Source organism: Natator depressus, chromosome 10, assembly GCF_965152275.1.
Source record: "Natator depressus isolate rNatDep1 chromosome 10, rNatDep2.hap1, whole genome shotgun sequence".
Lineage (NCBI taxonomy): Eukaryota > Metazoa > Chordata > Testudines > Cheloniidae > Natator > Natator depressus.
In genome coordinates, this window is record NC_134243.1 from 63,911,680 (window position 1) to 63,930,121 (window position 18,442).

Here is an 18,442-nt window from a genome sequence, read left to right on the forward strand (position 1 = left end):
TTTCACTGTACATATGTTCAAAGAGATGGCACATGCTTGGAGTTTGATTCAGAGTATAAAAGACTGATAATCATTTTATAAAAACATATGTAACTGTTTATGGTTATAACTTACATATACACTGGCGCTTACAGGGATGAAATGCCTCACCATTTCAAACAGATTCTGAAAAACATCTCTAATGCACACTAACCTTTTACACTGATTGTAAAAGGGACCACAATTGAAAGTAGTTTTATTTATATATAAATAAAAATGTAACATTGCACTGCAAACTAATCAAAGTACAAAAATAGATTGTTTAAACAAAAAATACACACACTTATATAAAACACTGTACATAACTGTGAAGCCAGATAACCACGGTAAACAAAAGCCTACATCGATATTTCAAGTAATTTTATATGATTGTTTTTTCATGTAACAGTCTCAAGTCACATAACATTGAGAGATCACAAAATGGATAAAACCCACAAGTTTCTAGAATAATAGGTTTTCCGCATGCCCCAAGTTTGCATTGAAATATATTAGTTTCTTCTAAACTAATGTTTGAAGAATTATTGATGTTAATCCAAGTTAGGAAGTGGGCTATCAAAGCCACTATCTTGCTGAAAAGATTTGGCATCCAGTATCAGTTTCCTTGAATGTTGGTTATAGCCTTTTCCTATATTCGAATATGGGGTTGCATTGCGTTGTTGTGAGACATCCAAATTTGATTTCTCAGCGTTCCTGTATGAATTGTGTCCTGGGTTTACGTTCAGTTGCTCATTACTGTAAAGTATGGCTTCACTTTTTGCACCAAGAATCTTGGCTTTGCTGGTAAGTTGCCTACAAAATGTACCAACATTTTCATCTGCATTAGGAAACAAGTTGGTCATAGGAAACTGTTCACAGGCCGTATGTTGTGCTTCTGCATTAGAACTCGCTTTTTGCACAGGATACAAGAAGGGCATATCACCACTATCCAAATGTAGACTCCCACTAACTGAACTCCAGTCAGCAGAGCTTCCGTCATCCCTTACTGGAGTTTCTTGAATATCAAACCCCTGAGTTCTCTCAGATGTTGCCTCCCCATATGTATTTGGTTGGTTACATTTAAATTTGTTTAAGGCTGGTCTTTGAATCTGGTTTTCAAACATTACATGAGCTGGCCCAGAGTCGGAAAAGCTATTGATAGAGCTGGGTGTATGCGTGTTTCCAAACTTCGCCTGAGGAACACACGAGGATGCCTTCTGAAGTGCTGTAGTGCTAGCAGTATTTGTCAGACCTTTGTCTGTATTTGAGACACAGCCACTTCTAAGCCTTCCTCCATCTTCAGCAGGACAAAATTCTAACACAGTGTCTCTTGAATTATCAGCTGGCTGTTTAGAAGTGCTCCCGCTACTTTGGATATTTGAAGTTATTCTTTCATAAAGCCCAGACTGTGTTTCAGCCTCTACTGCATCAAGCTGCTGTCTTAAGTTACAAGGTACACGTTTCTGAACAACTTGATCACTGGCTTTTTTGGCAATACTTTCGCCACATGATTTGCTTTCCATATGGGCTAGCCTAGTTTGATGAATGTGATTTCTTTTTGATTGCTCAACTCCAGTTGGCAGTTCAGAATTTAGTGGCAGGGCTAAGAGAAGGGGAGAGAAAGAAAAAAAAAAAAAAAAGATTAATTTAAGGAAGCATTAATGTTGGGAAAAAGTCAGTTTATATAACGAGAGTTGTCAATACTAGTGCTGTTAAATCAAGTGGTTCACATTTTTAAGTTACTGCCTATGCAAATGATGGCAAAGCAAAAAAAAAAAAAAATTACTCCCACTGTCCACCTGCATTTTCACTGCTAAATGGATTAAACCTATAAGAGGGGGAAGGAAGGGAACCAACTTGTCACTCCAACTTACTTGAGTGGGCAATTTTGTTCTGTGGTGTGCTCCGAACAGGCGTTTCAAGCACTTTTGCCATTGTAGCAAGCTTGCTAGCAGCATTCATTATTTTCTTTTCAGCCCTGTTGAGAACCCCAGAATATTTAAAATCAGTAAGTTTTTGAAGCTAACTAGCTTTTCCTAGGCTGTTTTGCCAGTCTCACTGACAGCTCTTGTAGTACTAAATCTTATACCCTTTTCCCTTTAACTAATTGGCCATTTATTAAAAGACATGTATAGAAAGGGAGGAAAAAAATGAGTACATGCCCATTTTGAATCTATGTTCTATAAAGGACTGAAATGTTGACTCCTGAACCCCCATTACTGCAAAATGTTATAACTTTGGCGCTTTTTCTTCTTCTAACAATAGAAATCCCACACTAGTCTATCCTAGGAGACTCTATGAATTGGTAGGATTATGGCATCAAAGTTTAAAGGAAATGAAACCTGATGAAGATGGGAGGTGTTTTTTAATTCAGACTGCCAGTCACTTGTATTTCTTAATACCTATTTACCTCACTTGCCACACAAACACTCCAGAGAAAAAAATGTGTTAGAATTTCAAATTACCCTGTCCCTTCAATTAAACCAGAGAAAAGTAACAGTATCTGTGACCCCCTTAGACAAGTCTTCCAGAAAAGCCAGAGGGGGGGGGGGGGGAATTAAACAAAATTTCTATTTTTGGTTTTTGTTTAAACATTCCACAACCTTTTAATACTTCAAGCAAGCAAGAAAAGGTACAAGCTCATTCCCCATCCTTTTACAGGTCACCCCTTTAAAGCCTGATTTAATTTTTGTAAAGCTGCACAATTGCTGTGAAGTCACAACATGAGGTTTTCCTGTTCACCTGTTTACTTGATGGAAACTTTCTGGAGAATCAAGGGTACTTGTCGAGAAGGTATTAAGAAAGGCTGCTCAGCTAGTCTCAGTCGCAAAGTTCACTGAAGAGGATGCCAGTTGGATTGAAGGACCCACACCAAAGTATGTATTTGATGGAGTTTAAAGCAGACTGAGCTGGGCTTGCGGACCAGCACAACCTCAGAACAAACAAACAATGGGCAACTAATTGGGGGCTTAATATACTACTTTTTAATATTCCTGTATATGTATTTTCTTCAAGTATATGTGCTATACAATAATTTCAAATGTATTTGTTTGGGACTCACCCTTCGTGTTTCCCATCATCATCGAGAAGTTGCTGAAGACAAATCAAGTAGTATTTGCGCATTTTCCGGGCAGTCTCTTGACGTTCCCTTAAAACCTCTGCTTTAATCATTTCAGCTGCCCTCTCTTTGCTTTCATGGATATAACGAAGCATATCACCTACATAAATGAAATGTCATTAGTATGGAGTTTCAAAAGGAAAAAAGGATTTGAGACAGCCTGGCCAAGGGGTAGGGAGATTGAGGTTAGAAGTGTTGCAATGGCAGCATGGCACTCAACAGTAACCACTACAGTCAAATAAGGAATGGCATTTGATCTAGTCCTCTTCAGCCAAAGAGAGCGTGGTTAAAACACAGGGCCTGGAATGTGGTGATATAAAACAAGGGACAATGAAATGTCCCCGAGGACAAATTCTTTGGTGAGGAAGGTTGTCATTTGCTGAAAGTTATAGTGCAGAAGAAACAAAAGAGCCCAGTTATTCAACGACACAAAGTAGCCCTTGCCATTTATAACAACAGCTTAAAACAATTTGTACGGGGCTAGATTCTGCCAGCCTCCCTCACGTTGAGTAGTATTGTACTAGAAGAGTAGCCTCATTGCCATGTAATCATGTACTACAAAGTAAGTAAGGCTGGCAGAATCAGGCCCATACTTGTTGCAATGAGTTTTTAAAGGATTAAATGATAATAGAGAGAATGCAAGAAGTTGAATTAAGGAAACTAATATCTACCAGGAGAGCACACAATGTGAGGTATGAGTGTGAGATCTTAAGAGACACTTGAGTGCAAGAAGAGAACACAGATGTCTTTCATATACACATACACGCACGTGTTATTTAGGAAGGGACAGGTGAAAAGGAGCAAATAACTCCAATGAAATATTTCTCTAGGCAGCAAATTTCACTCCTCAGCAGACTGTCAGAAATCTGACACTGGTTTGGATTCTTGCATAAACTGGCTGATGAGGAGAGTGTGATTTGCATTTGTGTATGTGAACTTACTCTCATTAGCACTTACCCTTAATTTTGCCCACAGCTTTAATGTACTGTGAGCGCATTTCTTCCAAGCCTTTTACACCATCACAGGAGGTACAAGGTTTTGAAATAGCCCCCTCCGACAATGATCTGAAAGCACACAAAACATGCAGTACTTTAGAACTACAAGACAGGTAGGATGACCTCTATGGAAGCCAGTTTGTTCAGGCTTTTTAAAAATACCTGGGTGGTGTGTTGCATGGTTTCAGATCATTGAGTTTCATCTTCATCTCACAGTTTTCTTCCATTAGAGCCTCTAGAACTCTCTCGTTTTCTACAAAAACCAAGACAGATAATTGATCTGTATGTTTTTAATCCATTTAAACATCTTCATAGGTTATGTAAAATTACTGCCTCTGTGATAAGAGATCAGGCTTTCAAAGGCAGCTACAACATGCCATGCCATGCCATCAAAGTGACATCATCATTAGGAACTAACTAGACCACAGGTCATTTGAAGTTTGAATATCAAAGCAGTATGATGGACTCAGTGGTGGTTTAGATAGATTTTTGTAAGTAATTTTTACTCTTAGCTACAGGCAGAAGTGCAGGGATGTTAGAAGGAAAAGGTTGGGGAGGAAGAAAGGTTATTTATAGTGCAGTATAGGGAGACTTCTTTGGGATGGGAGAAGGAGAACATTTCACATTATTTTACACTTCACAGATGCATCATGGTATTTTTAACAACCACCAGCTGACATTCTAAAGGAAGATGGGATTCGCTATGTATGTCTAATCTGACTGTATACTCAAAGTCATTTAAACACTGTCAGAGTTTGCACACTGAATGTATTGGTGGTCCACAGATCCTAATCTTGACCTCTGACTCAATCAGTGCACATTGGCTTGTGCAGTTAAATATTTCATTGGGCCAGGCCCATAAAGTCTGCAATGGCACAAGCTCTATACACAGGAATCACTGGCTCTGTGAGTAAGGTATGCAGTGAGTGGGCATGCCTCAAGCAGTAAGTGATGGAAGTGGTTGTCTTACTGGGGTAGACAGGACTGAGTATAAACATTCATAGTGACAAACATCTAGCATGCTTTTCTATAAAAAGGTGTTTAAGGCGACAACTGTGATACCAGGTGGGAAGGAAGGGTCAAGTGAAGCATGTTGAAAAACAGTTTACTTATCTTACAGCAACTGGAGTTTAGAGATGCTCTTGTCCATAGGGATTCCACTGTAAGTGCGGCCGTGAGCCCAGATCTTTTAGCTAGCAGCATCCATGGGGGATGTGCATGCACCTTGTACAACCTCAAACTCCTTACAAGAAGGGTATAAAGGAGGGTATAGAAGTTCTGCCTAAATCACAACTGTATGAGGATGTCAAGCTGAGTATCTGATCTAGAAGCTGCCACAATGGACTAATATCTTTGAGTTTCATCTTCATTTCACAGTTTTATTCCATTAGATCATCTCTCATTGGTCCATCTTTGGCACCCTGAGCTCTAGTACCAGCAGAGACTTAGGTACCAGAGATAAAGAGACACATCAAGCAAAGGGGACTCCAGTTCCAGAGTGATGGTAGGATCTGCAGGAGATGTGAAAGTAGCCTTGGAGGACATAGCAAGCAGTCGCAATATTGATGGTATCATGACTGATGGTACCAGTGGAGGAGTCTCAGCAGAAGTCTTCTCAGGATGAGGTACCAAATGAACCTGAAGTATATGGCACCGATGCCAATGGTGCTAAGGAAACAATATCTATCACCAAAGACAGAGGACAAAGTGCACAGCAGAAAAACATGATCCTACAGTCTTTGAAGTTTCATGTGCCAATGCAATTTTCAAAGGAGCTGGTTTAGGTAAGCCAGAGGGGTGATGACTTTTAGAGAAGGCAACTGATGCAAGCTCCATCCAGAGATTTTTGCTCCTTCCTATCTTGAGCATCAGGAGCTCTTTGTGTGCACAAAGAGTTCTGAATGGCACACTTGCTAGGGGCAAGAGACTCCCCTAAACAAAGCAGATATTTTGTATGTGCATCTTGGGCAGGCATAACTGTTTCTAAAGCAGGGAAGATTCTAAAGCCGGTCCTCTGCCATTTGGACCTACTCCTCGGTAGCAAGGTTAGCTTATAAAAAGAAAGGGAAAAAGTTGTGTGGATTTCCCCACCCCTTTATTATTATTTAAGTCACTGGCTCTTTAAAGCTTATTAAACCTACACTAAGACTAAAACTAAGCTATTAAGTCTAAAACAATCTAAGGACTACAGCAAAGGAGGAGAATAGTGGGGTCTGACTCGCTACTGCCGGCTGTGAGAAGGAACTATGTGGCAGTTGTGACAGCTCAGCTCTTTATACCCTGCAGAGCACACGTGCAGCTGCAGTGGACACTGCTGCTAAAAGATTATGGGCTTGTGCACACAGGGCATACACGCTTATAGTGGGATCCATGTGGACAATTGCCCGAAGAACATCCATTGTCAGTTACTTTTCCTAGAACAGTTCCATTCAGAGACCAAAGAATGCATCGAAACGCTGATCTCTGTGCTAGTCCCCAGGATATAAAGGTTCAGAAGAAAGTGCTGTGATGAAGGATTACTATTAGAAAGGGAATTTATTAGGGCTGAGAGTTATTTAGATATGCACCATTACAGCAGCTGCACTCTACAGCTCAAAAGATGAAGGACAGATTCATACAACCAGCACGAAATGAAACCATTCAGAATTCTATGTAGGTGAGGAGAGATACTCACCTTGGATTTGCTCTACTTTAGCTTTGTGTTCCCTTACTGCAAGCTGGAGGTGCCTGCAGGCTTTTTCCAGCTTTCTCTTTAGATCCTGGCATTCTCTCTCCTTTGTTTCAAGCTGTTGGCAACAGTGGTCACAGCAAAAATCTTCGTGAGACCAAAGGTTCCTTTTCTTACATTTCTGATCTGCAATAGTAATTACTACAAGTTACACATCAGCCATAGAATCAAGAGAACCAAAATAAAGCATATTATTTCTAGGGTTTTAATTAGATATTCCTTTACACCCTAGGAAAGTGTACACTCTCATAAGAGGCTATAGACACAATCCACATGTAGTATTTGTCACAAGGTCTATAAACTTTACGTCTTTTTGCACACTGCAGCCACAACGTACCCATCCCAGCAGTGCCATGAGTGTAAAGGGAGGTCCCACTGATGCAGACAGTGGCGTGGATTTGGGGACTGTATTTTTTTTAAACTAAATTCTAGCAGAGCTCTTGGAGCATCTCAGGGAGGCACTCCCAGCTGGAAAGGATCAGATGCAGCTGAGACTAGTTAGGTTAAGAAACTTAAAAACAGGCTGGGCTACTTCCCGGAGAGGGAAAAGGGCTGCTTTCTACAGCCAGGAGAGGGAGCTCCAGAAGCAGAAGAGCTGCACTGGTTATACTGTGTGTGTTTAATAGATGGTTTGTTATTTTGGTGGTGAAGGAATTTAAGCCGCACTATGGGCATAGGGCCAGAGACTCTCATGGGTTTTGTTGCTTTATGTTTCTTTGGTAGCATAAGAACTCTAAAAGCAAACATGAAACCCCAGAGAGGGCTTTGTGCATAACCTGAGGGCCTCCTGTAATGTTTCTCTCCAGCTGCACAGGCCCTGACCCTGCCACACTGTATACAAGACCTCTGGGAGCAAGCTACAGCATTTCTGTTTAATTTAAAATACTATAAAGTCAGATTATTCTAGAGCACTAATTCCATGATTTTCAAAAAAAAATCTCAACTTTAATCTCACAAATCAGGATTCACCCAGCATGACAAAATATATTTAACACAAACGTGGAATTCCTTGACTCATACCGCTATAGTTTGACCTCCAAAGCATTTGTTTTTGCACTATCCATACCTGAAGTCAGAGGTTTTGGTTTAGGAAGTATCATGTACAAACACAGCCCTATACAACCTACCCTACAGGGACTTAGATGCAAAACATGGAAGTTCTTTTGTCTGCCCCCTTTGACTTATTATTCAGATTCAGAGCCAAAGATGGCACTTATTTGCTCACATCCTGAAGACTGAAGACATACAACATTTTATTAAAAATAAACACTTAAATTATGTCACTGGATCAGTAAACTAGTGACCAGGTGCCATACAGTCACTGCAGCTTTTCTGTTTCTAATTAAATAGAAGTTTATGCAGTATTGAGACACTTTTAGTTTAAAGTGGAAAAAAAATCAAGGTACATATTAAGTGTGCTACATCGTCCATATATTCACTAATTATAGCAGAGTGTTTTCCCTTTGATTTCATAAGTCATTAAGGGCTAGATTCACAAAAGGACTTAGGCATCTAAAATGGCAGTAGTCGTCTAAGTCCCAGAATCAGGCTCCCCTGGAATTCACAAACCTCACACACAGGTTGCCGCCAAACCCCACAGGTGCCTAAACTCATTCAGCCTTTAAATTTTTGCAGTAAAACTTCCCTAGGTGGCTATATTTCTGTCTCTGAGCATACGCACTGCAGCTCCACACCAGGCATCCAGACACCTAAGCCCCAGAGCGAGCCACAAACCAGGGGAAGATAGGCGAATGAAAAACTAACTCGCCTGAGCCAGTAGGAATGTTCAGACTTTGCCTACTGGATTAGGCACCCATTAGTGAGTTTAAACAAAGCAGCTGGGGAGGAGGAGGAGGAGAACATCCCTTGCTACCCTAGCCACAGGGCTAAAAGTTCTCACCTGGGACTGGAGAGTGTCCTGGTTCCACTTGAGAACGAGAAGGTATTTGAACAGGGATCTGCCACCTCTCCGGTGACTACCCTAACCATTAGGTTATGGGATATTCTAATCTGCGGCTCCCTCAGTCTCTCCTATTAAAGCTGTTCCATTGTAGATAAATAATTTTTGAAAAGTCAGTGGAGCAGAGGGACTGGATCCCGGGTCTCCTGGGTGACTGCTTGCATCACCAGGCCACAGAGTCAGTCTCTCATGCTTGCTGTCTCTCTCTGGCCCAATAGCTAATTATTTATCCAAACTGGGACCGCTTCAACAACAGAAACTGAGGGAGTCTGTAGCCTATGTTAAATAGAAATTAGGTTTTGGCCTAAACTGGTCTAAGCATAGAGGAGACTGGCAAATTGATGTTGCTAATGTGAGAAAGTTAGAGATAAGTTGGAGACAATAAGATGGGAAATTTACCATAAGCAAAGACGTGACCTAAGATTATGCTGTGGCTATATTTTGGTTAGCTGGTTTTAGCACGATTTTTAATAAAATGTTTCAAAAAATTGTGAATGTTTTATTAAAACGCTATCTATATTGTTAGTGTGTGAAGGACATTTCTGTAGATGTTAATTTAAATAATGTGTAATGTAAAGAATCAATAAGGAGGCGTGGAAACATGACTATAGTAATGGTTAGGCTAAATGTTAATTAGTATTATAACAGATTATAAAAGGAGTAGTTTTGTTAAAACTGAGGAGAGCTCCAATTAAACATGAAAAGAGTACCATTAGGTTCCAGGACTAACTAATCATTTTTCTTTTAAATAAAATTTGATTTGACCAAAGTGTCACCTAGAGGTCCTCTACTAAATTAATTTTCTGTAACCGACCTAGAGGCTCGAACCTGAAAACAAAGTTGGGTTTTATTGTACCCTTATGTTTTTAAACAACTTTATATTAATTGGAAACATTTCAACATAAAGGCTACAAAAGGTTACAAACCCCAATCAGAATATCCCATAACCTGGTGGTTAGGGCACCCACCTGATTGGTGGAGGGAAGACTTGAACGAAGGCCTCCCAAATCCCAGGTGAGTATCCTAACCACTGGGCTAAATGTTATCAAGGAGCTACTCCTACTTCTCCTCTTTCCATCCCCCGCCCCCAGCTTCTTGATAAAATGTCATAGGAGCCTAACACCAAGGGTTTATTTGCAGCAGAGACTCCCAAGCAGAGGGAGGTGCCTCCCTGCAGCCTGGACTTAGCCAGCTATCCGCAAGAGAGGTGCTGGGCACAGCACACACCCTGTCAGCTTGGCATCTCCCATTGGCTAGTTTAGGCGAGGAGCTATCTATCATGCTGGCTTTTTGTGAATCCCATTCTGAGGTGCCTACCTCTCCCCATTCATTGTATAATGAGCCTAGGCACCTCATCCAGGTTTTGTAGATCCCAGTAATTTTCCAGGATCCTAAAATTTAGGCGTGGTGACACTCAGCATCATGACACCTATGCTCCTTTGTGAGTCTAGCTACAAGTGACAAGTGTTATTACAGAAGACTGATACTAGCTACAAATACATTTTATATGCTGCACAATGCAATTTACAAGATTTAACTGAAAAGCGAAACCAAGAATACCATTATCCATTTCAGTGTCTCGCAAAGGTGGCTGCCTTCTTAATATTCTTTGTATTTCTACTTGGAGTCCAACATCGTACATAGGTGGTCTTGCCTGGTCCCCAGTTTCTCCTTCACCGTTTTGCTTGCAAGAGTGCTCTGTTTCTTTTAAACTGAAGGCTAGTTCTTCATGTTTCTGTAATTGAAACCAGATATTAGGACTACTCAGTAAGTAGTATAAAACATAATGTTCACGGATACTTAGAAATAGCCACACCCAGAAACAGTCTGGGAAGCAAATACAAATGGCTCATCCCACAATGCCTCCATTAGCTTTGAATAATTTTATTCTAGAGACCTATCAAGATGGGGAAACCTTTATTGGAGTTCTAAAACTGCACATTCAAGGTAGAAGGAGAAAGGCTACTCTACCACCAGTTTACCACAGTGTTCTCTTATTCATAGCTGCAGCTTTATTAGTACTTGGTCATCCTGATGGTATTTTTGGTACGCTTCAATTAGTTTCTGAATAAGGCAGAAATAAGCAGAGCCTAAAACAAGCTGAAACTATTCAAGGATGTGTCCAATAGAAAGGAACCGGATCCTATTTATAAAGTTTCTGCTTGACTAGGGATAGTGGAAGGGCAGAAAAAGATAATTTCACTTTCTTGTTTGTAGTTGTGGCAAATGTAATAGAAGAAATTACTAAGGAATCCCAAAGAACTCATTGGATAGTTAAGTGGTTCAAATAATCAGTAGTTTATAAGTTTAATTGAATATTAATAATGTTGATTATTTGCCAAGGGCTTTTACCAAGGCTTTTGCCTCTCAAGGCTTGTCTACGTGGCCCTGCAGTGCGGACTGTAGGGATGTGAAGCATCCACTAAACTGTTGCACTGTAACTGCCCCCTATAGAACCGGCTAGCTTGAACTAAAAGATACCTAGTGCATGTTAACATAGTCCTGTTTGAAATGAGATTCATTGTTTAGGCCAGATGTACCAGGCATAAGTAAATGCATAGAATCAGGAGCTTTATCAGTGAGAATATTTTATGGCTATGTCAAAAAAAAAAAATTAAATTTACAGGTTATTCATTTGATTGAGAATGGGGTGAGCTTTAAGCAGAAATTGGTTTCCCCACCACATACTAGTAGCATTCTTATGACAAGTAGTTCCTTACTCACATTCCTTTTCTTGAAGGGATAAGATAAATGGCAAGATGTTATGTGCTTTTGCCATGTTCTTAGATGATTCCCCAACTGATGAATGAGGTAGTCTACATAACGTTGGATGGTTATGGAAATTCCATTGGTCTGTTCCCCGTAATCAAAAGTGACAGCTATGATAGGCAATGCAGGAGAGGTGTTTTCCAAATAAAGAATAGAAAAACAAATAAAAAAGAAGATTGATAGAGTATTGAGAGTTCTACTTCTGGTTTTGTGTGAGCCTTGTAAATTCTGCCTATTCCCTTTTAGAGGAGAGGGTAAGATGATCAGGGTGGAGACAGGCAAGACAAGAATTTTTCCTATCCTGGTAAAGTCAAGCAAGACTATTTTAAATCTGTGACAGTACATTTTCAACAATTTTTCAAGCCTGTAGTAGGTTCTTTGTATGACTGATTTAAAATTGCCTTCTCTAATTTTTAAATATCTGAGCAAGAAGCAGAAATGGGAGATAAATGCACGGTCTTAAGGTCTCAACAAAGCTAACAGAAGTAGAAGAAATGTTACACAGGTGTCATTACTACAAACAAGCTTGCAGGATTCGTCCCTTTGGCACACCCAATATAGATCAGAAAAATAGGAGAATTACTGGCTACTGACTAATCAGCCTGGTTTGTCCATTTGGCAACAGTCATATCTGGTATGTAAGACTGTATTCCAGGATAAATTTCTTGATGAAACATTGCAATCAGCACAAACATGACAAACCAGGACTCTTAGCAACGATGAGATGTTCAAATTAACAGTGTAGATGTCAAATGGATGGAATTCAGTAACATCAAGATGACAAACTGGTTTTGTGGAAGAATTAGACATTGGATCCAATACCTCTCATAGTAGTTTTACACCAGTATAATTCCACTGAAGTCAGTGGAATTATTCCAGGTTTACAATGATGTGAGACTAGAATCAGGACAAGAAGCTGTTGTCGGTGTGAATGCAGTGTTATCTGGCCATTTAATCTTCTGGTTGAGAGCCCAATCCAGCTGCAGTTATTTACTGTTTATTTTCTTTGTATTATGTTGCAATCATCATACTTAAGGCTGCGAGTCTGTCACGGAGGTCTCGGAAGTCAAAGATTCTGTGACTCTTCAGGACCTCCATGACTTGTGGGCCCCCCATGACCCAGCACCGCTATCAGTCTCTGGCTGCTCCCTGCCCCAGAGCACCCAAGATTTAGTCAGGGGTATACAGTACAAGTCATGGACAGGTCACAGGCCATGAATTTTTGTTTACTGCCCGTGACCTGGCCATGACTTTTACTAAAAATACCTGTGACTAAAACGTAGCCTTCCTCATACTATATGTTAGAACAAGAGAGCAAGAATAAAGTATTGTGCTTTGTGGTTTGAAGTGTTTTGGGTGAAATCAACAACATGTGCTTCCAGGATACCTTTTGTATACAGTTAGGGTAGGTGGCAGTTTTCTGGGTTCATTCTTTTAAACTTCTAATCAAAACATTACACCAAGCCTATATCAGCAGTTTATAGGATATAATGCATAAGAGTTTGACAGCCTGTAAAATATGCAAACTGCTGTTAAAGGGGATATTTGATACTGTAGAACACAGAATCCATTTCTTTGACTTTGGAAGACAATTTTTGGAATTCCTCCAGGAAACCATTCTAAACCAACTTAAAATCTATGAATGAATTTCTTGAGTTAAGATCAGAAGGCCAGTCTGACCTCCTGATAATGCAGGCTACAAAATTTCACCGAATTACCCTTATACTGAGTTGAATAACTTGTGTTTCACTAAAGTATATCTTCCAGAAGGGAGTCCAGTCTATCTTGATAGCAAGGCATCAAGAGGCGGAGATTCCACCACTTCCCTTGGGAGTTTGTTCCAATAGCTAATCACACGCTGTTAAAAATGTGTGCTTATTTCTAATTTGAATTTGTCTGGCTTAAATATTTAAAATGTCACCAAAGCTATACCTGTAGTCACCTTTATTAACTTATTTATTTAAGAGGGACTATTCCATATCTCTTCTAAAGATTTAGGAATAGATTCGTAAGAAACTCAATCATTTTACTTTCTTGATCCACAATATCATATATAATTTCTTGGGAGATAACTGTCATAGGACTTTGCCTATCAGACAAGTCCCTTCTCATGGTTGGCAAAGTTATATTTTTAATTTATAGAACCGTTACCTCTCTCCATTCTTGCCTGGCTTTTTCTAGAATTGTGTGCACTGTGCCTCTATAAGCCTTCTGTAGGGAAGCCTTTAGCTTTTCCTTGTATTGGTGATTTAACTGAAGGGCACTACTGGAACATGTATTCTGCCAAGTATGCTCATTATTTCTGTTCTTGACTAGTTCTTCATGGATTTCTCCTAACAGGAACTCAAGTTCAATTAGAATCTTCTCCTCATATTGGTGAATTTCCTCTTGGAGTCTCTTTGTTTCCTGAGCTGCCCATTCTCGTTGCTTTTGGTCCAGACACATCTTAAGTTCTGCCTCTTTCTGAATCAGCAACTCATTTTTCTGCTTCACAAGATCTTCCTTGGCTGTTACAAGCACCTCATTTATTTTATTTCTGTGGTCATCTAAGAATGAACGGTAGTCTCGCTCATTTTGTTCCTGTAGCCGGAGGATTTCTTCTTGCTTTTCTTTGTTCCACTGAGTACGAGCCTGTGCTAGCTCTGCTTTAACAGTTGCAGGGATTTCTTCTTTCTTTAGTTCCAGTTCCCTTCTAAGGGAAAGGATCTTCTCTTCAAGCTCTTTGGTTCTGGCTCCAGATTTCTCTGTGTTCTCAAGTTGTTTCTTCCATTTCTCTTCAGCTGCTGAAAGAACTAGCGATAGCTAAAGAATGCAAAATATATTTTAAAACAGTCTGTCAGCAAACCCTTAAGGATTTTCATGTTAGGTATGTTTGGCTGTAACTGCATAAACTTTAACAAACAGATGAATACTGATTGAAAATATTGATGCACACACTGTACTGTATTGCTCTGTAAGTATATATACAGTATCCCTCCTACCTAATCAATGTGATATCCAGCTTTAGTCTATATTAAACATCTTGCAGAAGTCTAAGGAAAACAACAAAAAAAACCCCTCCAATTAAGATGAAACCTTAATGGAGTTGTTTTAGAAAGAACAATGACAGGTGTTTCTCCATTGCACTCAGAAGAGTTTTGTAAGTCAGTCTAGATATCCTATTACAGATTTCAGTAACAAACTATTTGGCTCCGGCTTCCAGAAATTGGTTTCATCATTCAAATTCTGCTTATTTCTACTAATGGAGAAATCTACCCACAATTTTAAACAGAGTAATTTACTTCCCTAAGACCTCAGTTTAGCACAGCACTTAAGCATAGGCTTTGCTGAATCAGGGCTCAATTTTTTTTTTGGCTGGAAAATTGAGTTGTTTTGAATTAAGTTTTTTTTTCAAATTATATAAAATAAGCTTGTGAACTACCAAGCATCCTAATAAGTATCCTCTGTTACCTGTTTTGCTGCATTGATTTCATATTCTTTCTCCCATTTTTCTCGTTCTGCCTTTAGATTTGCTTTGTACTCTTCAAGTTCTGTTAATTCTTTCAGCCACCTGGCATGAGCTTTGGTCAAAGCTGTTTCTACCTTCAAAAGAGGAATGGAGAAAGAAGAGGTCATTTTAATCATTGTGAAGTAGTACATTAATACAAGACAAACCAAATTTCTGTTTGAATTGCCAATGTTTAGAGAGTGTAGAGTACCACGGTTACAACATCTTTTTGTTTTTAAACAGTAAATCCCACTACATTATAGCTTGAGATTCCTTTACCCAAAAAAAGGGGAATTAAGCAGCATTAATTGTATTTAAACTAAAAATATGTAAATAAATACAAGTGGTTTTCCTCAAAAGTTCAGGAACTCTTATATTGACTCATTCTATTGAGTTATGTTACAGAGTTTATAAAACATGTTAAAGTTAGCATAGCTAGAGAACCACTGGCCTATTAGATCCTTCATAGTTTTTTGTTGGGACTTGGAAAATGTTATCAACTTCTATAACATCAAGCAGAGAAGATTAATATTTTTAGAATTTTTGAGGCTAGCAAATATAGGAATTCGAATTACTCAGGTATAGTACGATTAAACCTGCTTTGTAATAATTTCCTCTGCTTAAAACATATTAGGGTCAGATTCTCTACTGCTTTGCACCTTATGTTGTCATTTACTGAGAGCAAGTAACAAGCAACCATAAAACATTACCATTCTGATTTGGTAGCACCCACTTTGCATATGTTTGAACGCTGTAAAACAACAAACAGGGTGAACTGTATATATTACCTGATTGGCAATATTTTCATGATGTTTCCTCTCCAGTTCTGTTTCAGGTTCTTTCAAGGCCTCACTAACAGCCTTCTCCTTTTCTTTCAGTGCCTCCTCCAGTTGCAATTTTTGCTCCTCAATCATCATTGCAATCTCCTTACTTGATGATTCATCGGTTATGGTTACTTGGTCAGTTTGGCTGCCACAATCTTGGAGTTCAACTAAAGTTTTCTTAGTTTCTTCTAGAGTTTGATCCAGTCTGCCTTGCCACTCTCTTTCTATTTTCTGGATAGCTTGTTCTTTGATCTATAGAAGAGTATTTTTTTAGAAGAAAAAAATATCACTGAAATTCCTAAAAACTAGAATTACTACTGGTCAAATATGTAGTCTTAGTTGACGTGCACACCCTTCCCTGCGAAAAGAGAGCGACACCCATGCTCAGAGGACATAAGAAAGTTGTTTCTGTAGAGACAAGTCTACCTCCATTTCTGAAGGTTAGTAGAATTTAAGCTTCTTCAGACACTTTTTACCAGGTCTCATTAGAGCGCTCAAGGTAAATGTAACAAATCACAATACTTAGGAGCATGTGACTAGTAACAAAGGCAGAGTGCTTTTGTGTTCCCGTGCCACAGTTTTAGAGAAGGCGATAGAAGATGTACAAATAAGTTTGCATGGCTATTAAAGCAAACGGCAAGTAGAAATGTTGAATCACCCATTCCAGAATTCAAGTGAAACATTTAGATGTGCTTATGGGTGCAGTTATTGTGAATTTTACATGTTAATTTTAAATTAAAGCCTGATCAAGATATACTGAGTATCTGCAACTCCCACTAATTTCAGCAACTCAGTACTTCTCACAATTAGGCTTAAAGGAACAGATCCTCAACTGGTTTAAGCTATTGTAGTTCCACTGACTTTAAACTGAGCGATGACAGCTGAGGATCTGCCCCTAAGTGTCCATTAATAGAAGTTTATGAACTTCTTTGTGTCTATTAGTACAAGCCCCACACCTCTTTCTGTTCCTTCTCCCACTGGACTTTGGCTAATGCCACTTCATTTTCCACTTGCTGCTTAATATTGACTTCTTTTTCTTTCACCCACTGGCTTTTTGCTGTTATAATAGAATTCCTGTGCTTTTCTTCTAGTTCAGTCCTCAGATGGTTAAGAGATTCTTCTTTTTCTTCTAATAACTGTTTCTTGAACTAGGAAAAATTCAAGCATACAACTGAACAAACTTTAACCAATAGTAACATACACCAGAAAGAAGAAATTGGAATGTGAAAAGAGACCTGATTAAGACTATAAAGTCTGTGCACTTTATCATTGACCTCTTGATGACAGATTTTCTTGATTAATATTTTAAGATAAAGTGTGATTATCATAAGTGACCATTGTAAAAGTGACTTTTCTGAGTCAACATATCTGCTCCCAGTGTGTTTTGAGTTGCATCCCTTTATGCTGCTTTGCTAAAGAAGACAGTTTACACACCAATAGCTCCTTCAGAGTTAATACACCTATAGAAAAATAAAATAGATTGTATTCTACCTCATGAATAAAAAAAGTGAGTAGCTTTAATTCACTGTCATTATAGATGAGAAAGAGAAAACACTTTTCAGATCCCAGATGGAGCCTGCAGTGTACGCAGTTAAAAAAGTAACTCTAGTCTGTACGCTGAACAAGTCTGACACAGAATCAACTTGTACAGAGTCCCTTTTCAGATCATAACAATGTTAAATAGGACTGATGTATGCAAATGAGCAGGTAGTGGGAGGAGCTACATCTGACATCACAATTCTAACCATCCACTACGTTTTTCATAAGACAGCTATGAGGAGGAAGAGAGAAAGCTACACTGATCATGGACCTTTTCATGTGTGCTATCAACTAGTGAACACAGCATTTTTTGATAGCTACATTCGTTAAATTTCTGATATAGTTGCGTACCTACAAGACAAACCACCATAATGCACAGTAAAACAATTTAAACAAAAAACAAAAAGAAACCCAACACAAATTACTTTCCTCTTCATGTGCACCTCAAACACAAAGGAACTAAATTCATATGGATGAAAAACCTCAGGTCAACAGAAGTGAATTTCCATTAGCTATATTAAGCTACACAATTGCTTAAATAACTGTATATAGTTATAGCGTACCCTCCTATGTAGCAAAAAGATGTATCAAATAGAGTGTAAGGACTCTATTCAGCTGTAAATCAACATGTTTTAATGGTTATACCAACCAATGAAAATGCACCTCTCTTTAGCAAATAACTGAAGTACAAATGGAAAAGTTGATTAAAATCAATGATTTAAACTGAAGCTTTCCATTTGGTGATTTAAAATCACCTACATTTAAATTAGTTCACCCCTATGCCGGCAAAAACCCCAGTGTAGACACAACTATGCCAACATATGAGTGCTTCTGTTGGCATAGCTAATGTCATTCAGGGAGGTGGTGTAGACATGCCAGCAGAACTCCTTCTGTTCATTTACAGTGCTGCTCCACTATGAAGCTATGCCGGCATAGCTATACTGTAAAGGCTCTGTAGTGCAGACAAGCCTTGAGTATAAGCTAGGGTGACCAGATGTCCCGATTTT

At 39.1% G+C, this 18,442-nt stretch overlaps 1 protein-coding gene across 1 annotated transcript in view; it reads right to left on the reverse strand.

Annotated features, from left to right (window-relative positions):
- Positions 1 to 251: 251 nt before the first annotated feature.
- CEP152 (centrosomal protein 152) overlaps positions 252 to 18,442 on the reverse strand; it is a 54,409-nt gene continuing 36,218 nt past the window's right edge. The window contains exons 18-28 of the mRNA XM_074966376.1: positions 16,853 to 17,044; positions 15,861 to 16,148; positions 15,036 to 15,167; positions 13,737 to 14,387; positions 10,377 to 10,551; positions 6,803 to 6,982; positions 4,291 to 4,381; positions 4,091 to 4,197; positions 3,077 to 3,233; positions 1,890 to 1,993; positions 252 to 1,618 (exon numbers count right to left, since the gene is read on the reverse strand). Of these exons, the coding sequence (XP_074822477.1) occupies positions 567 to 1,618; positions 1,890 to 1,993; positions 3,077 to 3,233; positions 4,091 to 4,197; positions 4,291 to 4,381; positions 6,803 to 6,982; positions 10,377 to 10,551; positions 13,737 to 14,387; positions 15,036 to 15,167; positions 15,861 to 16,148; positions 16,853 to 17,044 (3,129 nt within the window). The 3' untranslated portion in view covers positions 252 to 566. The remainder of the gene's footprint in view (positions 1,619 to 1,889; positions 1,994 to 3,076; positions 3,234 to 4,090; positions 4,198 to 4,290; positions 4,382 to 6,802; positions 6,983 to 10,376; positions 10,552 to 13,736; positions 14,388 to 15,035; positions 15,168 to 15,860; positions 16,149 to 16,852; positions 17,045 to 18,442) is intronic.